The sequence below is a fragment of the Garra rufa genome, chromosome 20 (assembly GCF_049309525.1).
Source record: "Garra rufa chromosome 20, GarRuf1.0, whole genome shotgun sequence".
NCBI lineage: Eukaryota > Metazoa > Chordata > Actinopteri > Cypriniformes > Cyprinidae > Garra > Garra rufa.
Window position 1 is genome coordinate 6567500 of NC_133380.1, and position 20000 is coordinate 6587499.

General features: G+C 32.7%; 1 protein-coding gene across 1 annotated transcript in view; it reads right to left on the minus strand.

Annotated features, from left to right (window-relative positions):
- Window positions 1-19474, minus strand: part of ccdc50b (coiled-coil domain containing 50b) — a 27681-nt gene extending 8207 nt beyond the window's left edge. Inside the window, exons 1-5 of the mRNA XM_073825307.1 lie at window positions 19152-19474; window positions 18209-18304; window positions 6516-6578; window positions 6304-6427; window positions 4509-4599 (exon numbers count right to left, since the gene is read on the minus strand). Coding sequence (XP_073681408.1) covers window positions 4509-4599; window positions 6304-6427; window positions 6516-6578; window positions 18209-18257 — 327 coding nt within the window. The 5' untranslated portion in view covers window positions 18258-18304; window positions 19152-19474. The remainder of the gene's footprint in view (window positions 1-4508; window positions 4600-6303; window positions 6428-6515; window positions 6579-18208; window positions 18305-19151) is intronic.
- Between the last annotated feature and the right edge of the window lie 526 nt (window positions 19475-20000).

Here is a 20000-nt window from a genome sequence, read left to right on the forward strand (position 1 = left end):
CTCAACAAACTGTCAAGATAGAGATGACTACATTTAGCCATTACTAGAAAGCTGTTACACACAGAATAAAAAGAGCTGTTACAGCACCACTGGACTTACACAGATAGACTTTGTTCACAGTCAATTACCAGTACAAATCTCTTCTACTCCACTACACCACTCTATCTGCAGTCTAACACTGTCGCCGCTAGACAGAGAGGACAGTCAACAGCAGGTGTTCAAGCACAACAGCCCGCATTGAACAAAAACACCCTCAGCTAACAAATAAAGCAGGTACTGATGGACGTCCTCTTCTGTTGAAACACACAGGCTGCAAACCGAAGAAAAACAAAAACCTCTAAAGTACCTGATGTAAAATAAAACTACATCCCATTTACAGTTCTCAGTGTCCTGTCAATGGAAATATTATTCAAAATGCCCTGCAAATAATCAACCAGAAAATGGTAAAAATAATAATTAAAAAATTAAAAATTAATTTCAAACATAATCTAATCACTTTTGTTCTCAAAATGATCTTACATAAAAATAAGCCCAAATTAAAATCTTAATTAAAATAAAAATATAAATTTTTTTAGTGTCACGTCTCTGGAAATATCTTGCAAAACTCCCTGCAAATAAACCAAAAAATGGTTAAAAAAAGGAAATAAATAGACAAATTAATAAAAAATAAATAACAATTACATTTTTTAAAATCAACTAGCCACCGTTGTCCTCAAAATGAGCTTATATTAAAAATAAATAAGCCCAAATTAAAATCTTAATAAAAATAAAAATATAAATATATAAAAAATCAACTAGCCATCCTTGCTCAAAATGAGCTTACATGAAAAATAAGCCCAAAGTAAAATCTTAACTAAAATAAAAATACAAAAAAATTTAAACTTTGTGTCCTGTCCCCAGAAAAATAATTCAAACTCTCTGCAAATAAACTGCTAATCAACCAGAAAATAGTAAAAAAAAAGAGAAATAAATAGATTAATTAATTAATTTAAAAAATCAGCTAACCATCTTTGTCCTCAAAATGAACTTGCATTAAAAATAATAAGCCATAATTAAAATTTTAATTAAAATAAAAATATAAAAATTTTAAATTTAGTGTCCTGTACCCGGAAATATTGTTCAAAACTCCCTGCAAATAAACTGCTAATCAACCAGAAAAAGGTAAAAAAAAGGGGAAATAAATAGATAAATAAATAAAAAGTAATTTCAGAAATCAACTAACCACCTCAAAATGAACTTACACGAATTTAAATATAATATTTAATTATAAATATAAATATAAATAAAATTCATTATAATATTAAATCTTAGATAGAATGGATAGAAAATAAGCATTTCCAAATGCAAAAAACATAAAAAAGCTTTAAAAAATGTAATTACTGTATACAGTATATTCACAGTTTTAGAAAATACAATTAGACGTTTTGAAAAATGTTAAAAATACTTAATTTCAGTTTTATCATTTCTTATATTTATTTTTCCAGTGCGTTTGCTATAATATTGTGTTAATATTTTTGTCACCGTTTGCAATGGTTTATTATTTACTATTTTCATAATATGATTTTTGTTGAATTTAATAAAACAGCTGTATTAAAAACAGTTAGGGTCAGTCTGACCTGCAAGCATTATAAATATTAATAAATATAATAACAGTTAAAGGAACCCACAACAAACAAAAATATCCAATGTAATATCCCTGTTTTTTAATTCATAGACAATAACAATATGTGACCCTGGACCACAAAACCAGTCTTAAGGGTACATTTCTTTTAAATGTATACATCATCTAATAGAAATAAGCTTTCCATTGATGTATGGTTTGTTAGGATAGGACGATGTTTGGCCAAGATAAAACTATTTGATCTAAATCACATGTAAAGTTGTCCAAATGAAGTTCTTAGCAATGCATATTACTAATCAAAAATTAAGTTTTGATATATTTATGGTAGGAAATTGATGAAATATGTACATGGGACATGATCCTTACTTGATATTCTAATGATCTTTTGGCTTAAAAAAAATTTCACAAATCAGATCGCTTTAATGAACAAATAATAAAGTCGTAATAGTGCAAAAAGAGAGATTTAAGGCAACAAAAGGGGCTTTGTGTCTCAAATCTGAAACTACTGGACAAAATCATTAATTTGTCATTGCATTAAATACAAAATATCAAAGCCGAAACATATTTCTGCTTGTGTGTGTCTCTTTAAATGAATCAGAGTACTATAGACCACACTTTCTCAACACGTCCTTCAAAGAAAGAAATAAAGGGATCCAGACAGACTGCCTCAGAAAGCCTCTTGTAAATAGTCTTTCCACAAATACAGAACCTCACTGTTTCACCACTGAAGCATCCGGCGGGACGCGGCCTCCCAGATGACGTCCACCTCCCCAACAACAAACCACTCGTCACCCCGGACACGCCATGGGAACACTTTCAAAAACCACTCCTGACAACAAAGATGACAAAGCTGCTCCTTTAAGCGACAGAAATGTCGCCCAACAGCTAAATAATGGACATAATAGAATACTTGAAGCCAATGAATATCAGAGCGCAAGATCCGACTCAGGCCCCAGTCTTCTCACTCTCTCCTATCCTTTATGCTCTTTCTCTCCTTTATTCTTGTCTGCAAAAGCATCTCTACACAACCGCCACTCCAAACAGGTGTTTTAATCAGCTTAACGTGAGAGAACGGATAATTAACAACAGACAGTGCTGGGCAGATTACTACTACAAATTGGATTACACATTACATAAGGTGTTCTGACTACTTTTTGAATACTTTTGCACTAAAATATGTGACCTTGAAGTAGCACGGGTAGCAAAAAATACATTGTATGGTTCAAAATGATCCATTTTTCTTTTATGCCAAAAATCATTAGGATGTAAAGTTAAAGATCATGTTCCATGAAGGTATTTTGTCAATTTTGATAAATATACCAAAACTTAATTTTTGATTAGTAATGCATTGCTAAGAACTTAATTTGGACAACTTTAAAGGTGATTTTCTCAGTATTTAGATTTTTGCACCCTCAGATTCCAGAGTCTTAAATAGTTGAATCTCGACCAAATATTGTTCTATCCTAACATGTATAAATCTTAATTTCAAAAATTTACCCTTATGACAACTGGTTTTGTGGTTCAGGGTCACATATATTCTGTTACAAACATCATAAAGTGAATTAAACTTTACATTATGCCAGGGTTTCCTAAACTGGTGTTCATGAATGAACTACAAGGTGTTTGTGAGTTGAGGAAAAGCTGAAAGACTTTCTAAATTTATGAAGCAGTAGAATTTTAAAAAGGAACATTTAAGAGGGAAAAAAAGATGTAGGTAAATCAAATTATGCCATTTTGTGAATACGCCATCATGTAATCTATAAAGGTCACTCTGTTTATAAGCATTTTAAAATGTAATACAATTAGGGATGCACCGAAATTAAAATTCTTGGCCGAAGCTGAAAAAAATTTAACTCTGGGGCGAAGGCCGATTACTGAACACGTTTTTTCCCCCGATGTATTTTGGCAAACCTTTTCACAATTGCATAAATTAAATAGCCAAAATGTGCTTTTTACAGTTTTGTCTTGCTTTAAAAAAAAAAATCAATTACAAAACAACTATTTAAAAATATTTACTTAACACTGAACATTTTCAACATTCTAGTAGACATTATAGCCTACCAACAAACCACAATTTAACTTAAGACCCCCTTCTTAAATCAGGCATGTGTTTTTTAATGAACAAATAAATGCAGCCGTGCTGAGCAAATGAGAATGTTATAATAAACGTATTAATAGAGCTGTTGTAATGATTTTTATCATTATTTTTTGTCTTTTTTATTTTATTTTACAGAACAACAGTAATATTACAATGCTAACATTTATGAATGTTGAGTTTTATTTGGGCGGAAACCCGCAAGAAGACCTCAGTACTACTTTTTGCTCACAGCAGCAGATTTATGAATGATTCTCATTACGCTGAGATTTCCTTCACGCTTTGGACTGTAAGAATAAATACAATTCATGTGTATATTAGACAACATAACATTCTGTAGTTTATTTACTAATGGTTTAAGGACAAATGTACTAAATGTACAAATGTACTTATTTTTTTTTTAAATATTGATAATAATCTGATGCTAAAAATTCAGCATCGAAATCACAGGAATAAATTAAATTTTAAAATATATTCAAATAGAAAGCAGTTTTTTTAAATAGTAAAAATATTTCACAATATTACTGATTTTGCGGTATTTTGGATCAAATAAATGAAGTCTTGGTGAGCAGAAAAACATTACATTACATAATCTTACTGTTGTATAATCATGAATCGAAATATAAAGTAACATCAGCATGCAATATCAGACATTAATCAAAGCTACTGCCACTATTTATGTAACAGTGAGCAATGACTTAGAACATCACTCACGTTTACTTTGGAAAATGTAAGCATCTTGTTTCAGCAGTTTTTCCATGTTTATCTTTGTCATGTTTCGATGAAACATACCTCATCCTCTTTCTCTCGCCTCCTGGCCTCCTCCGCACACCTCCGGAGCTCCTCCTGGATCATCTGCGCGTATCTGGAGTCTTCTTTCTCTCTATAAAAAAGATAGAAAGTTTCATTTATTATATATTATATAATATATGCTATTTGCTTTTGTGCTAATTGCTAAAAGCTTTCCATTTCAAATAAACACTGTTCTTTTGAACGTTCTAGTTACCAAGGAATACAAAAAACTGCATCATGGTTTCAACAAAAATATGAAATAGCACAACTGCTTTCAACACTAATAATAATGAGAAATGTTTCTTGAGCAGCAAACATAATATGTGACACTGAAGACTGGAGTAATGATGCTGAAAATTCAGCTTTGCATCACAGGAATAAATTACAATTTAAATTACATTCAAATAGAAAACAGATATTTTAAATTGTAATAATATTTAAAAATTTTACTGTATTTTTTTTTAATTAATGCAGCCTGGGTGAGCATAAAATGAAATCTTTTAAAATAAATAAATAAACTATTCAAAATCTTAAAAATCCCCAAACTTCCAAAGTCCATACGCAATATACGATGTGCAAAACAAGTGGAAAAAACAAACTCTAGTTTAATTTAATATATGATATTTACAATATATGCTATTTGCTTTGGTCTTTTGTGCTAATTTCTTAAAGATCTCTATTTCAAACAAATGTCGTTCTTTTGAACTTTCTAGTTATCAAAGAATCCAAAAAACTGCATCATGGTTTCAACAAAAATATAAAACCGCAAAACTGTTTTCAACATTGCTGCTCAAGAAACATTTCTTATTATTATCAAATCATCATACTAAAATGATTTCTGAAGCATCATGTGACACTGAAGACTGGAGTAATGATGCTGAAAATTTAGCTTTGTATCACAGGAATAAATTACAATTTAAAATGCATTAAAATAGAAAACAGATATTTTAAATTGTAATAATATTTCACAATTTTACTGTATTTTTTATCACATGAATGCAGCCTGGGTGAGCATAAAAATGAAATTCTTTACAATAAAAAAATAAAAAAAACATTAAAAATCTTACAAATCCCCAAACTTCCGAAGTCTTCAGATTTAGAACATCACTCACGTTTACATCACTCACACTCACGTTTACTTTGGAAAATGTAAGCACCTCGTTTCATCAGTTTTTCCATGTTTATCTTTCTCATGTTTTGATGAAATAATAATAACATTTATTATTATGAAATAATAAATGTTTCTTAAGCAGCAAATCATACTAGTATGATTTCTGAAGCATCATGTGACACTGAAGACTGGCGCAATGATGCTGGAAATTCAGCTTTGCATCACAGGAATAAATTAAAATTTAAATTACATTCAAATAGAAAACAGATATTTTAAATTGTAATATTATTTTACGATTTTACTGTATTTTTTAATCAAATGAATGCAGTCTGGGTGAGCATAAAAATTAAATTCTTTACAATAAATACTTAAAAAACAATTAAAAATCTTAAAAATCCCCAAGCTTCCAAAGTTCATACGCAATATACGCTGTGCCAAACAGTGGAAAAAACAAACTCCAGTGAATCACGCCAAGCTTATTTTACTCTAACGCTCCAAACATTTTTTTCCCTGTGGTTTTTGGACTCACACTTCAAAATATACAAACGAATTAAGTTATGCAACACGAATGACTCAATGCGCATCTGTTTCCACAAAGTAATTAGAATATCCTAAACGTCTGTGGTTTTGCGATGTTGCTGACTGAGTAATACGGGGCACGTGTCAAGCCCTGATGATGCTTACAGTTGTTGCAGGTCCCGTTGAAGATTCACTCGCTCTTCCTCTTCCTCCTGCAGCCTGCGGGCTAAACGAACATCGCTCTGCACCGCTTGGTTCTTCTGCATGTTGGTGCTGTAGAACTGCTCAACTGTCATAATAAAGATGAGTCAGGTCTATTTTCACCCAGTCAAAAGGAAGGATGAGCGAGATTACAGGAAGATGTTGTTTATACTCACTTTCCTGCTCTTGAAGACTGTGAGCCAATGCGCCGTCCTCTAACACTGAGAAACATTGGCATACTGTGAGGAAACCACACAAATACAGACAAGAGTGTTAAAAAAAAAACATTACTAAAATAATAAGGCATTAAAGGATACATTATAGCAATTTTACCACATTTAAAAGGTGGTGTTTTTTTTGAAATTGAGAAATCTGAATAAATAAGCTTTCCATTGATGTATGGTTTGTTAGGATAGGACGGTGTTTGTTTGAGATATTGAGAAATTGCCTTTAAAGTTGTCCAAATGAAGTTCAATGCATATTACAGTAGTGTAATGTAACATAATAATACTTTGACTTTTTTCTGAGATAAAAAGTCAGAAATGCAAGATAAAATTCACAATTCTGACTTTTTTTTCTTGCAAATGCGAGTTTGTATTTTGCAATTCTGACTTCTTTTCAGGTAATTCTGACTTTTTTTCCAGAATTGCCTGATAAAAAAAATCAATTCTGACTTTTTTTCTCCGAATTGGGTGATATAAACTTGCAATTGCGAGAAATAAAGTCAGAATTGCGAGATATAAACTCAGAATTCTGACTTTTTTTTCTCCGAATTGGGTGATATAAACTTGCAATTGCGAGAAATAAAGTCAGAATTGCGAGATATAAACTCAGAATTCTGACTTTTTTTTCTCCGAATTGGGTGATATAAACTTGCAATTGCGAGAAATAAAGTCAGAATTGCGAGATATAAACTCAGAATTCTGACTTTTTTCTCTCAGAAATTGATGATGTAAACTCACAATTGTAAGAAATTGTAAGTTTGTCTCTCACAAATCTGACTTTTTTTCTCTGAATTGGGTGATATAAACTCACAATTGTGAGAAATAAAGTCAGAATTGCAATATAAACTGATATTTCGGATGTTTTTCTCAGAAATGGATGATGTAAACTCATGATGTAAACATTTTTTGCATTTACTTGTACTTTTACTTGTAATACTTAAGTACATTTAAGATTAAAAAGACCCACTACATTTCCTAATTAAATGTATATTTTTTCTCCGATACGTTTCCCCCGAAGCATATTTGTTACTTACTACAAAATAGTCAGAAGTCAGGATCTCAGTCAGAATTGCGAGATGTAAACTGTTTTTTTTTCTTAATTTTGCAAAACTGTATGAAAAAATCTCTCACAAAAGTATTGCGTTCTATCTAGAAGTATTTGCCTTTTCCTTTGCATTGAATTTTTTTTTTCTCTTTCACCTCTTTATTACCGTCACAATAGTTTTTGTGAGCAAACGCAAAGTTTATAAACTCATAAGTCAGAATTGTGAATTTTACCTTGCAATTCTGACTTTTTTCTGAGATAAAAAGTCAGAAATGCGAGATAAAATTCACAATTCTGACTTTTTTTTCTTGCAAATGCGAGTTTGTATTTTGCAATTCTGACTTCTTTTCAGGTAATTCTGGCTTTTTTTCCAGAATTGCGTGATAAAAAAAATCAATTCTGACTTTTTTTCTCCGAATTGGGTGATATAAACTTGCAATTGCGAGAAATAAAGTCAGAATTGCGAGATATAAACTCAGAATTCTGGCTTTTTTTTTCTCAGAAATTGATGATGTAAACTCACAATTGTAAGAAATTGTAAGTTTGTATCTCACAAATCTGACTTTTTTTCTCTGAATTGGGTGATATAAACTTGCAATTGCACGATATAAACCAGAATTTGGACTTTTTTTTCACTGAAATTGATGATATAAACTCGCAATTGTGAGAAATAATTTTCCTCACAAATGCGAGTTTGTATCTCGCAAATCTGACTTTTTTTCTTTGAATTGGGTGATATAAACTTGCAATTGCGAGAAATAAAGTCAGAATTGCGAGATATAAACTCAGAAATTGATGATGTAAACTCACAATTGTAAGAAATTGTAAGTTTGTATCTCACAAATCTGACATTTTTTCTCTGAATTGGGTGATATAAACTTGCAATTGCAAGATATAAACCAGAATTTGGACTTTTTTTTCACTGAAATTGATGATATAAACTCGCAATTGTGAGAAATAATTTTCCTCACAAATGCGAGTTTGTATCTCGCAAATCTGACTTTTTTTCTTTGAATTGGGTGATATAAACTCACAATTGTGAGAAATAAAGTCAGAATTGCAATATAAACTGATAATTCGGACGGTTTTCTCAGAAATGGATGATATAAACTCTTTTTTTGCATTTACTTGTACTTTTACTTTCAATACTTAAGTAGATTTAAGATAAAAAAAAAAAACGTTTTGTACCCAAGTACAATAAATATCACATACTTTAAGACTTTTACTCAAGTAATATTCTAAACGGTGACTTCAACTTCTACCAAAGTCGTTTTCTGGTAAGATATCTGTACTTTTACTTAAGTATGGCTTTAAGGTACTTTATACACCACTGATTACTAATCCAAAACTAAGTTTTGATTTATTTATGTTAGAAAATTTACAAAATATCTTAAAATATACTTTGGCATAAAAGAAAAATCGATCATTTTGACCCATGCAATGTACTGTTGGCTATTGTTACAAATATACCCGTGCTACTTATGACTGGTTTTGTGGTCCAGGGTCACAATTCTCGCTGGACAGCTTGTGCAAATAGACAACACTATCAACGTTTGCAATCCATTCTGTAGGACTGTTTTATGTTTAGGCCCATCTCTGTCTTCGCTCTGCTAATAATGCCACACTGGGGCCCAAACAGGAAAACTACTTCCAAGCCAACTGGGTCAACAACTTGAACACAATGGCTCAGAGGAAAAAGCACATTACGCCCAATAAGCTTACTGAGGTGTGTGAGTGTGATCTGCTAAAATGGCATCTCAAATCAAATGCCATGTCTGACAGGAGTCTATTGAACGGCTATTAAACAATATCAGCCAGAAGAAAGACCTTAAAGCAAACACATCGTCACACAAAAGACTGCTGAAGGTCAAATAAACTATACATATTAAACATACGCAGATAATGTTTGCTCAAAGCTATGAACAAATGTTTTTCTAATAATATTAATAAAACACTTGTGATCCTGGATCACAAATCCAGTCCTAGTAGCATGGGTATATTTGTAGCAATAGGCAAAAATACATTGTATGGGTCAAAATGACCGATTTTTCTTTTATGCCAAAAATCATTAGGATATTAGGTAAAGATCATGTTCCGTGAAGATAAAATATATTAAAACTTAATTTGCGTTTAATAATATGCATATCTAAGAATTTCATTTGAACAACTTTAAAGGCAATTTTCTCAATATTTATATTGTTTTGCACCCTCAGATTCCAGATGTTCAAATAGTTGTATCTCAGCAAAATGTTGTCCTATTCATCAATGGAAAGCTTATTTATTCAGATTTCAGTCGATGTATAAATTTCAAAAAATGGACCCTTATGACTGGTTTTGTGGTTCAGGGTCACATTCATGAAAAGTTCACTGGTCTTAAATAATGTTGGAAAAATGTTAGCTTTTAAAAACATTTACACACCATTCACTGACCTTGTTATAAAACCTTTTTTTTTTTTTTTAAAAAAAAACGTTATTACTTGATTCTGAAAGTTTAGAGGACATTTAAGAGTAACATTCTCATAATGTTTGCAAATTGAAGAAATGGAATGTTCTCTTAACTCCTTTCCCGCCATTGATAGATTTTTCCGTCATTTATAAGACAGCGCTTTCCCGCCATCAACAGAATTTAGGTAGGAAGCACTATTGCACATATTCTCAAATTTTAAAGGCGTTTTTTTCAATATTTAGATTTTTTTTGCTCCCTCGGATTCCAGATTTTCAAATAGTTGTATCTCGGCCAAATATAGTCCTATACATCAATGGAAAGCTTATTTATTCAGATTTCAGGTGATCCATGGTTACGCTTATTAAAAGTTCACTGGTCTTTAATAACGTTAGCTTAAAAAAATTATTTATACACCGTTGACTGAGCTTTTTTATGAAACATTTTTAAAAATTATTTACTTGATTCTGAACATTCAGAGGACATTTAAAAGTAACATTCCCATGTTCATTTTATTTTATTTAGTTTATTCATGTACATTTTTTCAAATTTACAAGACATTCCTGAAAGTAAAGATACTTTTACAAATTACTGAATCAGACCTGGATATAAAAGGTTCATCGATCAGCCATATTGGCGGCACTGAACGTAACCACTGCCTCTGAACCAAACAAACTGCATATTACTGATTATTTCTGCTGAAAATGGTCAATTATTGTCATGTTTTGGGCTGTACTAATCTTTCAGACTGGAAAAAACACTTGGAGTACTACAGACCGCCAAAAGTTATAACAAATCAAGCAGAAGAGTGCAAAAAACTGTCCGAGGAACAAAAGGCGTTTGTGGTTGGTCGAACTGAAACAGGATTTCAAAAGCAAGAATCTTGATGACATTTGTTTTGTTCTTATTATTTCCAGTCAGGTAGGTGAAATATTAGGCTACTATCTTAATTAATACTGCTTGTACATATCATTACCACCTCTTAAAGGAACACTCCACTTTTTTTGGAAATAGGCTCATTCTCCAACTCCCCCCGAGTTAATAAGTTGAGTTTTACCGTTTTGAAATCCATTCAGCCGTTCTCCTGTTCTGGCGATATCACTTTTAGCATAGCTTAGCATAGATCATTGAATCCTATTAGACCAATAGCATCACATTCAAAAATGACCAACGAGTTTCCATATATGTCCTATTTAAAACTTGACTCTTCTGTAGTTATATCGTGTACTAAGACCGGTGGAAATGCAAAGCTTCAATTTTCTAGGCTGATAAGATTAGGAACTACACTTCCATTCCGGCGTAATAGTCAAGGAAGTTTGCTGCCGTAATATGGCTGAAGCAGGCGCAGTAATACCACGCAGCACATGTGCAAATGCTAAACTAGCTGGGAACTCATTTCTGATAATACTCCGCCTGCTTTGGCCATATTACGGCAGCAAACTTCCTTGACTATTACGCCACAATGGAAGTGTAGTTCCTAATCTTATCAGCCTAGAAAATTGAAGCTTTGCATTTCCACCGGTCTTAGTACACGATATAACTACAGAAGAGTCAAGTTTTAAATACAACAAATATGGAAACTCGTTGATCATTTTTGAACGCGATACTATTGGTCTAATAGGATTCAATGATCTATGCTAAGCTATGCTAAAAGTGATATCGCCAGAACAGGAGAACGGCTGAATGGATTTCAAAACGGTAAAAATCAACTTAATAACTCGGGGGGAGTTGGAGAATGAGCCTATTTCCAAAAAAAGTGGAGTGTTCCTTTAACTTGTCCAAATATTGTGCCTTTTCCTGCTTACTCAATATGATTTAGCAGCTTCCACACATTTTTTGGTGGTTTAGACAGCATAAATTAGCAGAACGGTATTCAGTAGTATATTAACCAAGCAATCCATGCTGTTGTTTACATCCAAGCATCACCAATATGGCAGTGCATCCAAGTAACTGACCAAAGTGTGATGTTAGTGCAAACCCTCTTAATGAGAATGTTACCAAAATGTTCTTAGAACATACTTAGGTTGGCTGTGTACTTGATTCAGAATGTTCAGAGAACATTCAAAAGTACCATTCTCATGCTTGCAAAATAAAATGGAACAGATTTGAACATTTAAAGAACTTTCAGAATTTTAGAAGTAAGCATTCCGTTAACAAAACATTCTTAGAACATATCTTTGCTAGCTGGGTATATAAAACAACCACCCTCCTTTACCCTCTCTACTGTATCTTATGCTCTCTATAAGTAAGTGTGGAAAAATCAGTGAGCTAATAAAAGCTCATGAACTATCGCACAAGCATGTTAAACATCACAGTCATAAAAGCTGACACTCCATTATAAAAGACAGCTCGTCTAATTACAGATCTGTCAGTGCCTTAGGAAATTTTAAAAGACGTATTATGGAAGCATATGACAATCTAAAAACAATCAGACATATCTAAGTTTATATAGCTATCTCAAAATACTATTCTTTAAAAGTTATTCAGCAATGGATTTTACCGTTTTTCAACACGCGCCTGCGTCCTTGTGTCAAAGTCCGTTTATTGTCATGAAGCACATAGACACACGCGTGCGAGCTCATCCTATATGGTGAAGGTCGGACTGTCGTGCTCTTCTGTTAGTAAACAGCACTGGTGCTCGAGTAGATGGATTAAAAAAAAAAAAAAAAAAAAAGGTTAGGAGAAAAAAAAAACCCTGCCGGCATCTCCACCCTGAACCGGGATGGAAAAGCTGACATGGGCCCGCTCAGGACAGAAGTCTGTTTCATAAAGGTTGGCATACTCACAGTTAAACTAAAAGGCTTTTTTGTGCATAATAAGAGTGTTATGCACCTTAAAATTAGAACCGGTCTTCAACCAGAAACAGTGACGTGAAATTCCTGAAACCAAAGGAAATACCTTTGATGCATTTGCAATGAATGTAGGCATGGGAACATAAATGATCAACTCGACTACTTTGGTTACTAAATTTCCCACAGCTTTGATTTTGAGGAATAAAATAACAATAGTTATGAAAATAAAACTTCTTTTGAATTCTAAAAAAACAACAAGGATTTAAAGCAACCTAGATGTGATAGTGATAGTTGTTTATGAGTCCCTTGTTTGTCCTGAACAGTTAAACTGCCCGCTGTTCTTCTGAAAAATCCTTCAGGTCCCACAAGTTATTTGGTTTTTCAGCATTTTTGTGTATTTGAACCCTTTCCAACAATTACTGTAATCATCTTTTCACACTGAGGACAACTGAGGCACTCATATGTAACTATTACAGAAGGTTCAAACACTCACTGATGCTCCAGAAGGAAAAACAATGCATTAAGAGCCGGGGGTGAAAACTTTTGAACAGAATGTAGATGTGTACATTTTTTTATTTTTTATTTTTTATTTAGAACTGCCCTTCAGAAGTTACAGAGGATACTTACATATTTCCCAGAAGACAAAAAAAAAGTTAAATTTACCCTCATCTTCAAATTAAAAAAGTTTAATGCATTGTGTTTTCTTCTGATTCATCGGTAAGTGTTTGAACCTTCTGTAATAGTTGCATATCTCAGTTCCTCAGTTGTCCTCAGTGTGAAAAGATGGATCTCAAAATCACAGTCATTGTTGGAAAGGGTTCAAATACACACAAAATGCTGTAAAACTCATGAAGGGGCTCATTAACAACTATCAACTTATTTAGTACTAAGTAAAAAAATGACATGCATTTTGTATGATCCCTCCTATTTTGGTAAAATAATTAACATTTTGCAGATTCTGCAAGGTGTATGTAAATTTTGACCAACAGTAAAACAGTAATATTGTGAAATATTAGTACAATTTAAACTGTTTTCTATCTTAAAATATTTTAAAATCTAATTTTACTCCAGTCTAAAGTGTCACATGAAACAAAGCACTGCTTCCAGAGACAATAGTCCTCTATCCATAACATTGCTTCCCCCAGTTAAAAAGTCATCTTGTCTGAATCAGGAGGGACATATGTACAGATCAAGCACCTGTTACACGCCAAAACTTTTAAAAAACAAATATGTGTGTATGGATGGGTTTTGATGTGAGAGTATAATAGGAGATGGACTTTTTCACTTAAGTAAACATTATTATAGATTATGGACTCATATTTGGGCCAGAAGTGATTTAAAGTTTAAAGTTAAAGGGGTCATCGGATGCAATACTCACTTTTACATGTTGTTTAAACATTAATGTGTTTTGGCAGATTGTGTGCACAACCACCCTACAATGATAAAAATCCAGCCAGTGGTATTTTTTTTTTAATCTTTAGTGTAATCTTTAAAGTAATATCCCCTTTTTAAAACCAGGTCATTCTCAGCTGTTTGTCGTGTGATAACACACCAACAGAGGCTGCTCCCATGATAGTTGATTGACATGAGCGCCTTACATTAAATTCGTCCTAACCGAGCTCAAACAGTCCGACTCCGATCGCCATTGTGTCGACTCAGAATGTCTCTGATCGAGCGATTAAGGTGTTCTGTTGTCGGATGTAATAATGAACATAGCAGTAGTCATTTACTCCCAACATCTGAGTCACTGAAGAGGCAGAGGATTAACATTACTTTCGTTTATAAAAGGAAAGCGCAGATCCCGATCTACATATGCGTCTATGTTTGTGCGAATCGTTCCTGATGCAGCGTCACCCACAGCAGAAGTGAGTATAAGGGTTTTTTATGCATCTTTGAAAATGGCCTTTCTTAATAATGTGCTGGTTAGCAAATTTCGCGACTAAACGCGGCTAAAGTAAACATTACGGCTAGTCATCCCATGGCAGAAAGGGGCGGGGCGAGCAGAGCTCATTAGCATTTAAAGGAACATGCAACAGAATAGCTCGCTCTAAAAAGGGCTGATTTTGCAGGTAAAAAGTATTTTTTCCACTACCATTGAGAAATTTTAACCAAAGTATGTTATAGACTTCTCATTAAGAGCCTAAAAATCATATCAACTTGTGGAAATCCGCATCCGATGACCCCTTTAACATTCCCTGGGGGTAAGCAGATAAACATCAAATTTTCATTTTAGGGTGAACTATCCCTTTAACGATGGACTTGTTTCTTACAAACATGCAGCTTTTCACTTCCCGAGTGAAACTGATGGACTGGAGCGGTGTGGATTACTTATGGATTAATTGTGATGTTTTTATCAGCTGTTTGGACTCTCATTCTGACGGCACCCATTCACTGCAGAGGATTAATTGGTGAGCAAGTAACGTAATGCTACGTTTCTCCAAACCTGTTCTGATGAACAAACAAACTCATCTGGGATGCCCTGAGGGTGAGTTAATTGTCAACAAATGTACATTTTTGGATGAACTTTCCCTTTAAAGAGACCGAGGACAATGTAGGGCATTTAAGTTTGCATTTTTGTAGGAATAAGACAGTGATCTTTCGCAGTCGTCTGACCCCCCTCAGCTGAGCGGAGGCCCCCGGGCCAAACAGATGGTGCTATTCAGACTCCGAGAAACAAAGGAAAGAGAGAAAAGACAGTAATCGGGACCCCTGCATGAAACTATCGTGCTTTTACCCCTCAACTTTTTTCGTACGCTGTCCTCCTCTCCCAATCTCTCGCTTTCTCCTGCAGTTCTTTGTCTATATTTGGCACGAGAAGCAGAAGCTATAAATATCCGGCAGTGAAGTTAAAGGAGGGGGGTCATGCATGAACTCAAAGAAACAGGTCAGAAGCTCTGATCCAAAACCAAGTGAGCACATATGATGCTTTGAAATGCATTATGGGTAGACAGATCACTGGGTAGGTGTTTATATGGTGTCCAGTTTCACACACAGACAGTCTGTCTGCTTTCTAGGCACAGCTGTGCAGAAGTTCTTATTTACAGAATTGTGATGTAAAGTGATCTAAACCACCATTTTTGGTTCCCTCAAGTGTGAAGAACATTCTAATCTAACATTCTAAAGAGCTTTTTCCAATATAAAGGATCTGAAAAGGTTCTCCATAGATGCCTATAAGGAGAATGTCTTTGTGCGCTGTCTATCTAAATTCTCCTGCACTTGAACTCTTCACACCTCTTTCCTGCCTCCAGCTTTAGGCCAAAACAGGAGAAGATTGAATCTTGACCCAAATCCTGTTTAAGAAACAAGAACGCAAGGAAGCTGTTGAGCTCATCCAGGGCAGATAAGAGCAGGAGTGTGCGGACGGTGTCCAGCTCTTATCTGCCCCACACAACGCTGTGTCCTGGGCTCACATCACATTCCTGAATGCTGATCTCATCTCCTACATCACACAGCGGCAGCCTGCCAAATAACATCTCAGACAACACAACTCAGCCGGAAAACCTGCACTGGGATATTAACCAGGTGCTGATCAAGCATTCAACAAGTTTTTACCCAAAGGGTTTTTGCTTTTTCTTTCAGAAAACCGATAGATTATGGATAATTACAAGTAGGTTTGCTGCACATAAATACATTTTTGCAAGTGCAGTCGTTTCTTGCATGCAGGAAATTAATTTTGTGCAAATTGTTTTTATAAAAGTAAATTCATATGATGCATTTACCCATATTTTAATATTATTTATATAACATTCAGTGTTATTTTATCTTTTTGATATACTATTATAGTTTTTGTAAATATTTTTAACATTAATGTTTTTATTTTCATTTCAGAAAAGCTACTATAATGCTGTTGCTTTTGTTTTTTTTCCATGTCATTTTTTATTTTTATTTATTATTTAGCTTTTTTTATTAATTTATTGTTATTTTAGTATTTCAATTTAAACTGAATTTTTTTTAAATAATTTTGTTTTATTTAAACTAATGTTTATTTCAATTAATGAAAATGTTTATTTTTAACATTAACAACCCTTATACTCTTGAAATATTTATGAATATTTAGATTTTTATTTCTATATTTTAAAATTTAATTTCAATTTTAGATTAACCTCTAGTGATTTTAGTATGGGATTTTTTAAAATTAGTTTTTGGTTTAAGGTTATAGGTTTTTTAAAAATATTTCTATTAAGCTTTAAGTTTTTTACTTTAGTTTTAGTTTGAGTCATTTTATTAATTACACTTTCATTATTTTTATAAATTATTTTATTTTATTTCAACTGTTTATTTCAATTAATAAAATGTTTTTTATTTAGTTTTTGTTAACAATAATAATGCTCATACTCTTGTATTTATTAATATTTTGACTAACATTTTTATTTCTATATTTTTTATTTCTTTTATTTCTATATTTTTATTTTTGTATGTTTTTTTAATACGTTTTTGGTTTAAGGTTATAGGTTTTTAAAAATATTTCTATTAAGCTTTCAATTTGATTATAGTTTCAGTAATTTTAATAATTACACTTTCATTAATTTCTTTTCATTTATTTCAACTTTTTATTTCAATGTTTTTTGTTAACAATAATAATCCTCATACTCTTGTAGTATTTATTAATATTTTGATTTTAATTTTTATTTCTATATTGTCAAAATTAATTTTCATTTTGTTTAGTTTACGATTATAGGTTTTTAAAAATATTTCTATTAAGCTTTACGTTTTTTTAATTTTAGTTTTAGTAATTTTAATAATAACACTTTCATTATTTAAAAAAATATATTTTATCTCTAAATTAATGAAATGTGCTTTTTTGTTAACAACAATAATCCTCATACTCTTGTAGTATTTATTAATATTTAGATTTTAATTTTTACATTTTTATTTCTATACTTCAAAATTAAATTTTAATTTTAGATTAAGTTATAGTTATTTTTGTACTGGTATTTTTAAAAAAGTTTTTGGTTTAAGTTTATAGGTTTTTAAAAACATTTCTATTAAGCTTTAAGTTTTTCACTTGCATTTTAGTTTAAACAATTTTGGTAATTATACTTTCGCTTATTTTCATACAGCATATACATACAACAGATTTATTTTATTTCAGTTTATATTCATGTTGTTGTTTTGCTTAAGTTTTTTAAGTTTAAGTTTTTTTTTAATTGATCTAATATTTATATTTCAGCTTAGATTAGCTTTACTTTAATAAATGATTAAAAAAATAGTTTTAGTCACTAAATACAAACACTGCAACATTTTAAAAACCTTTTTATATGGACAGTGGGGTTCCTGTTCAAACACAATGACATGTTTACCTTGCACACCTGAGAAGGTATTAAAAGAACTAAAGATGCAAAACAGAAAAAACCCAGACACATACCGTCATAAACTCCGGGCAGGTGAGATTTGTCAATGTCGGTTTCTGCCATGACTGATTCCTCACGGATCTCACAGTCTCATGATGTTCTGAAGAAACCTGCAGCATTAAACACCAGAGAAACACAACAAACATGAGAAGTGACATTCACATTATACTTAAAACAGGTTACTAGTATCACTAACACTATTTCTTATCGGTGTCAAACACTTAAAGCAATCCGTATGACTTCTGTAACGTGCCAGCCGTAATCTAATCTCCATAAATCCAGGAACAATAACACACATTGTGTCGCGGATGAAGACGCTGGCAAAGTTCTTATTTCCTCCGGAATTTGTTTCCTGTTTATGAGCCATTAATCTCATTTTGATAAATTTAGGAAATTATTATGTGTGTATCAATAACAAGAAATATAATCCAATCAACATAATTATCATCAAATAGTATGCAAATTGCTGCCAACACTAAAATTATAACAATATAATCTAAAAAAACAACATGTAATACCACTGTAATGTTTGATACAGTGCAAAATACATTGCAGTAGTAAACAGTAATATCAGTGAAATGTTTAAATGCATGTCTAATTCAGGGAAGCTGATTTCCACATTTTATCCAAACACATTAATAAGTAGGTTAACAGCTTAAAACAGTCCTTGTTTAACATTTTCCTGTGTATTTTCCATTACAGTAGCCTAACACATGGAAAAGTAGGTCATACTTCTAGATTTAGTGTTGCCGTTTCTACTTTCACTAAGAATATTAATGAAGCACATACTGTAAACTTAACTTTTTATATAAACAATTAGATGCCAGTGCTCTACTTTAGTAGTTATTTTGTTTAGGTGCACGTAAATAGACTTTATACTCAACGTAAGAGCAACATAAACACTGTAATAAAGAACTGATAAGAAAAACAACGAAAACATGACAAAAACAAACTTACCCTCTTCTGTCACTGCAGACACGCGCAGATCCGTGAAAGTCGCGTGCACACGCACGCACACACAGACACACTTGAATCAGACGTGACACACAATAAAACACAAACACTCGTTTGTAGTTTGACTGCCGTCTATCACAGGGTCATCTTCTCTCCAGCATGAGCTCTGAGTCCTCTGTTCTTCTTGTTTGGGGGATTTTTCCTCACGCACAATGACAGTACTTGGGTTGGAAGTTTGGCCGCTACTTTGTTCTCAGTCAAAACAAAGAGAATCATGTGGAGAATCTCACGCGTCTTTTGCGCCATCTGCTGCTCGTCTTGAGGAATTGCTTCAAGACTTTGGTCTGCAAAAATGGAACTCTGTTACAGTATTTTTGGGGCATTTCTACATAGGTTTTATGGATATTTCATAAATAGATCGCTGCATTGACAAGTTTTATAAAAATATATTATAGTCCGAAAGTATATTTGAACTCTCAGAAAAAATAGGTACAACAGCTGTCACTGATTTCAAGAGGTACACCTTTGTACCTTATTTACCCCTAAAGGCTGCATATTAGTTTTGAAAAATTTCCTACCTTTGGAAAGCACACCAATCCAGTGACACTTTTCGTCAGGCAATTTCGTTCAGAGGGATGGATGGACAGATAGATGAAAGAAAGGACGGACATATAGACAGACAGACAGATAGATTAATAGATAGAAAGATAGACAGACAGACGCATGGATTGCAGGATAAACAGATGGACTGATGGAAAGAAGGACGGACTGATAGATGGAAGGATGGATGGACAGACATGGATAGATGGACAACGGATGGACAGACAGATAGATAGATAGACAGACAGACAT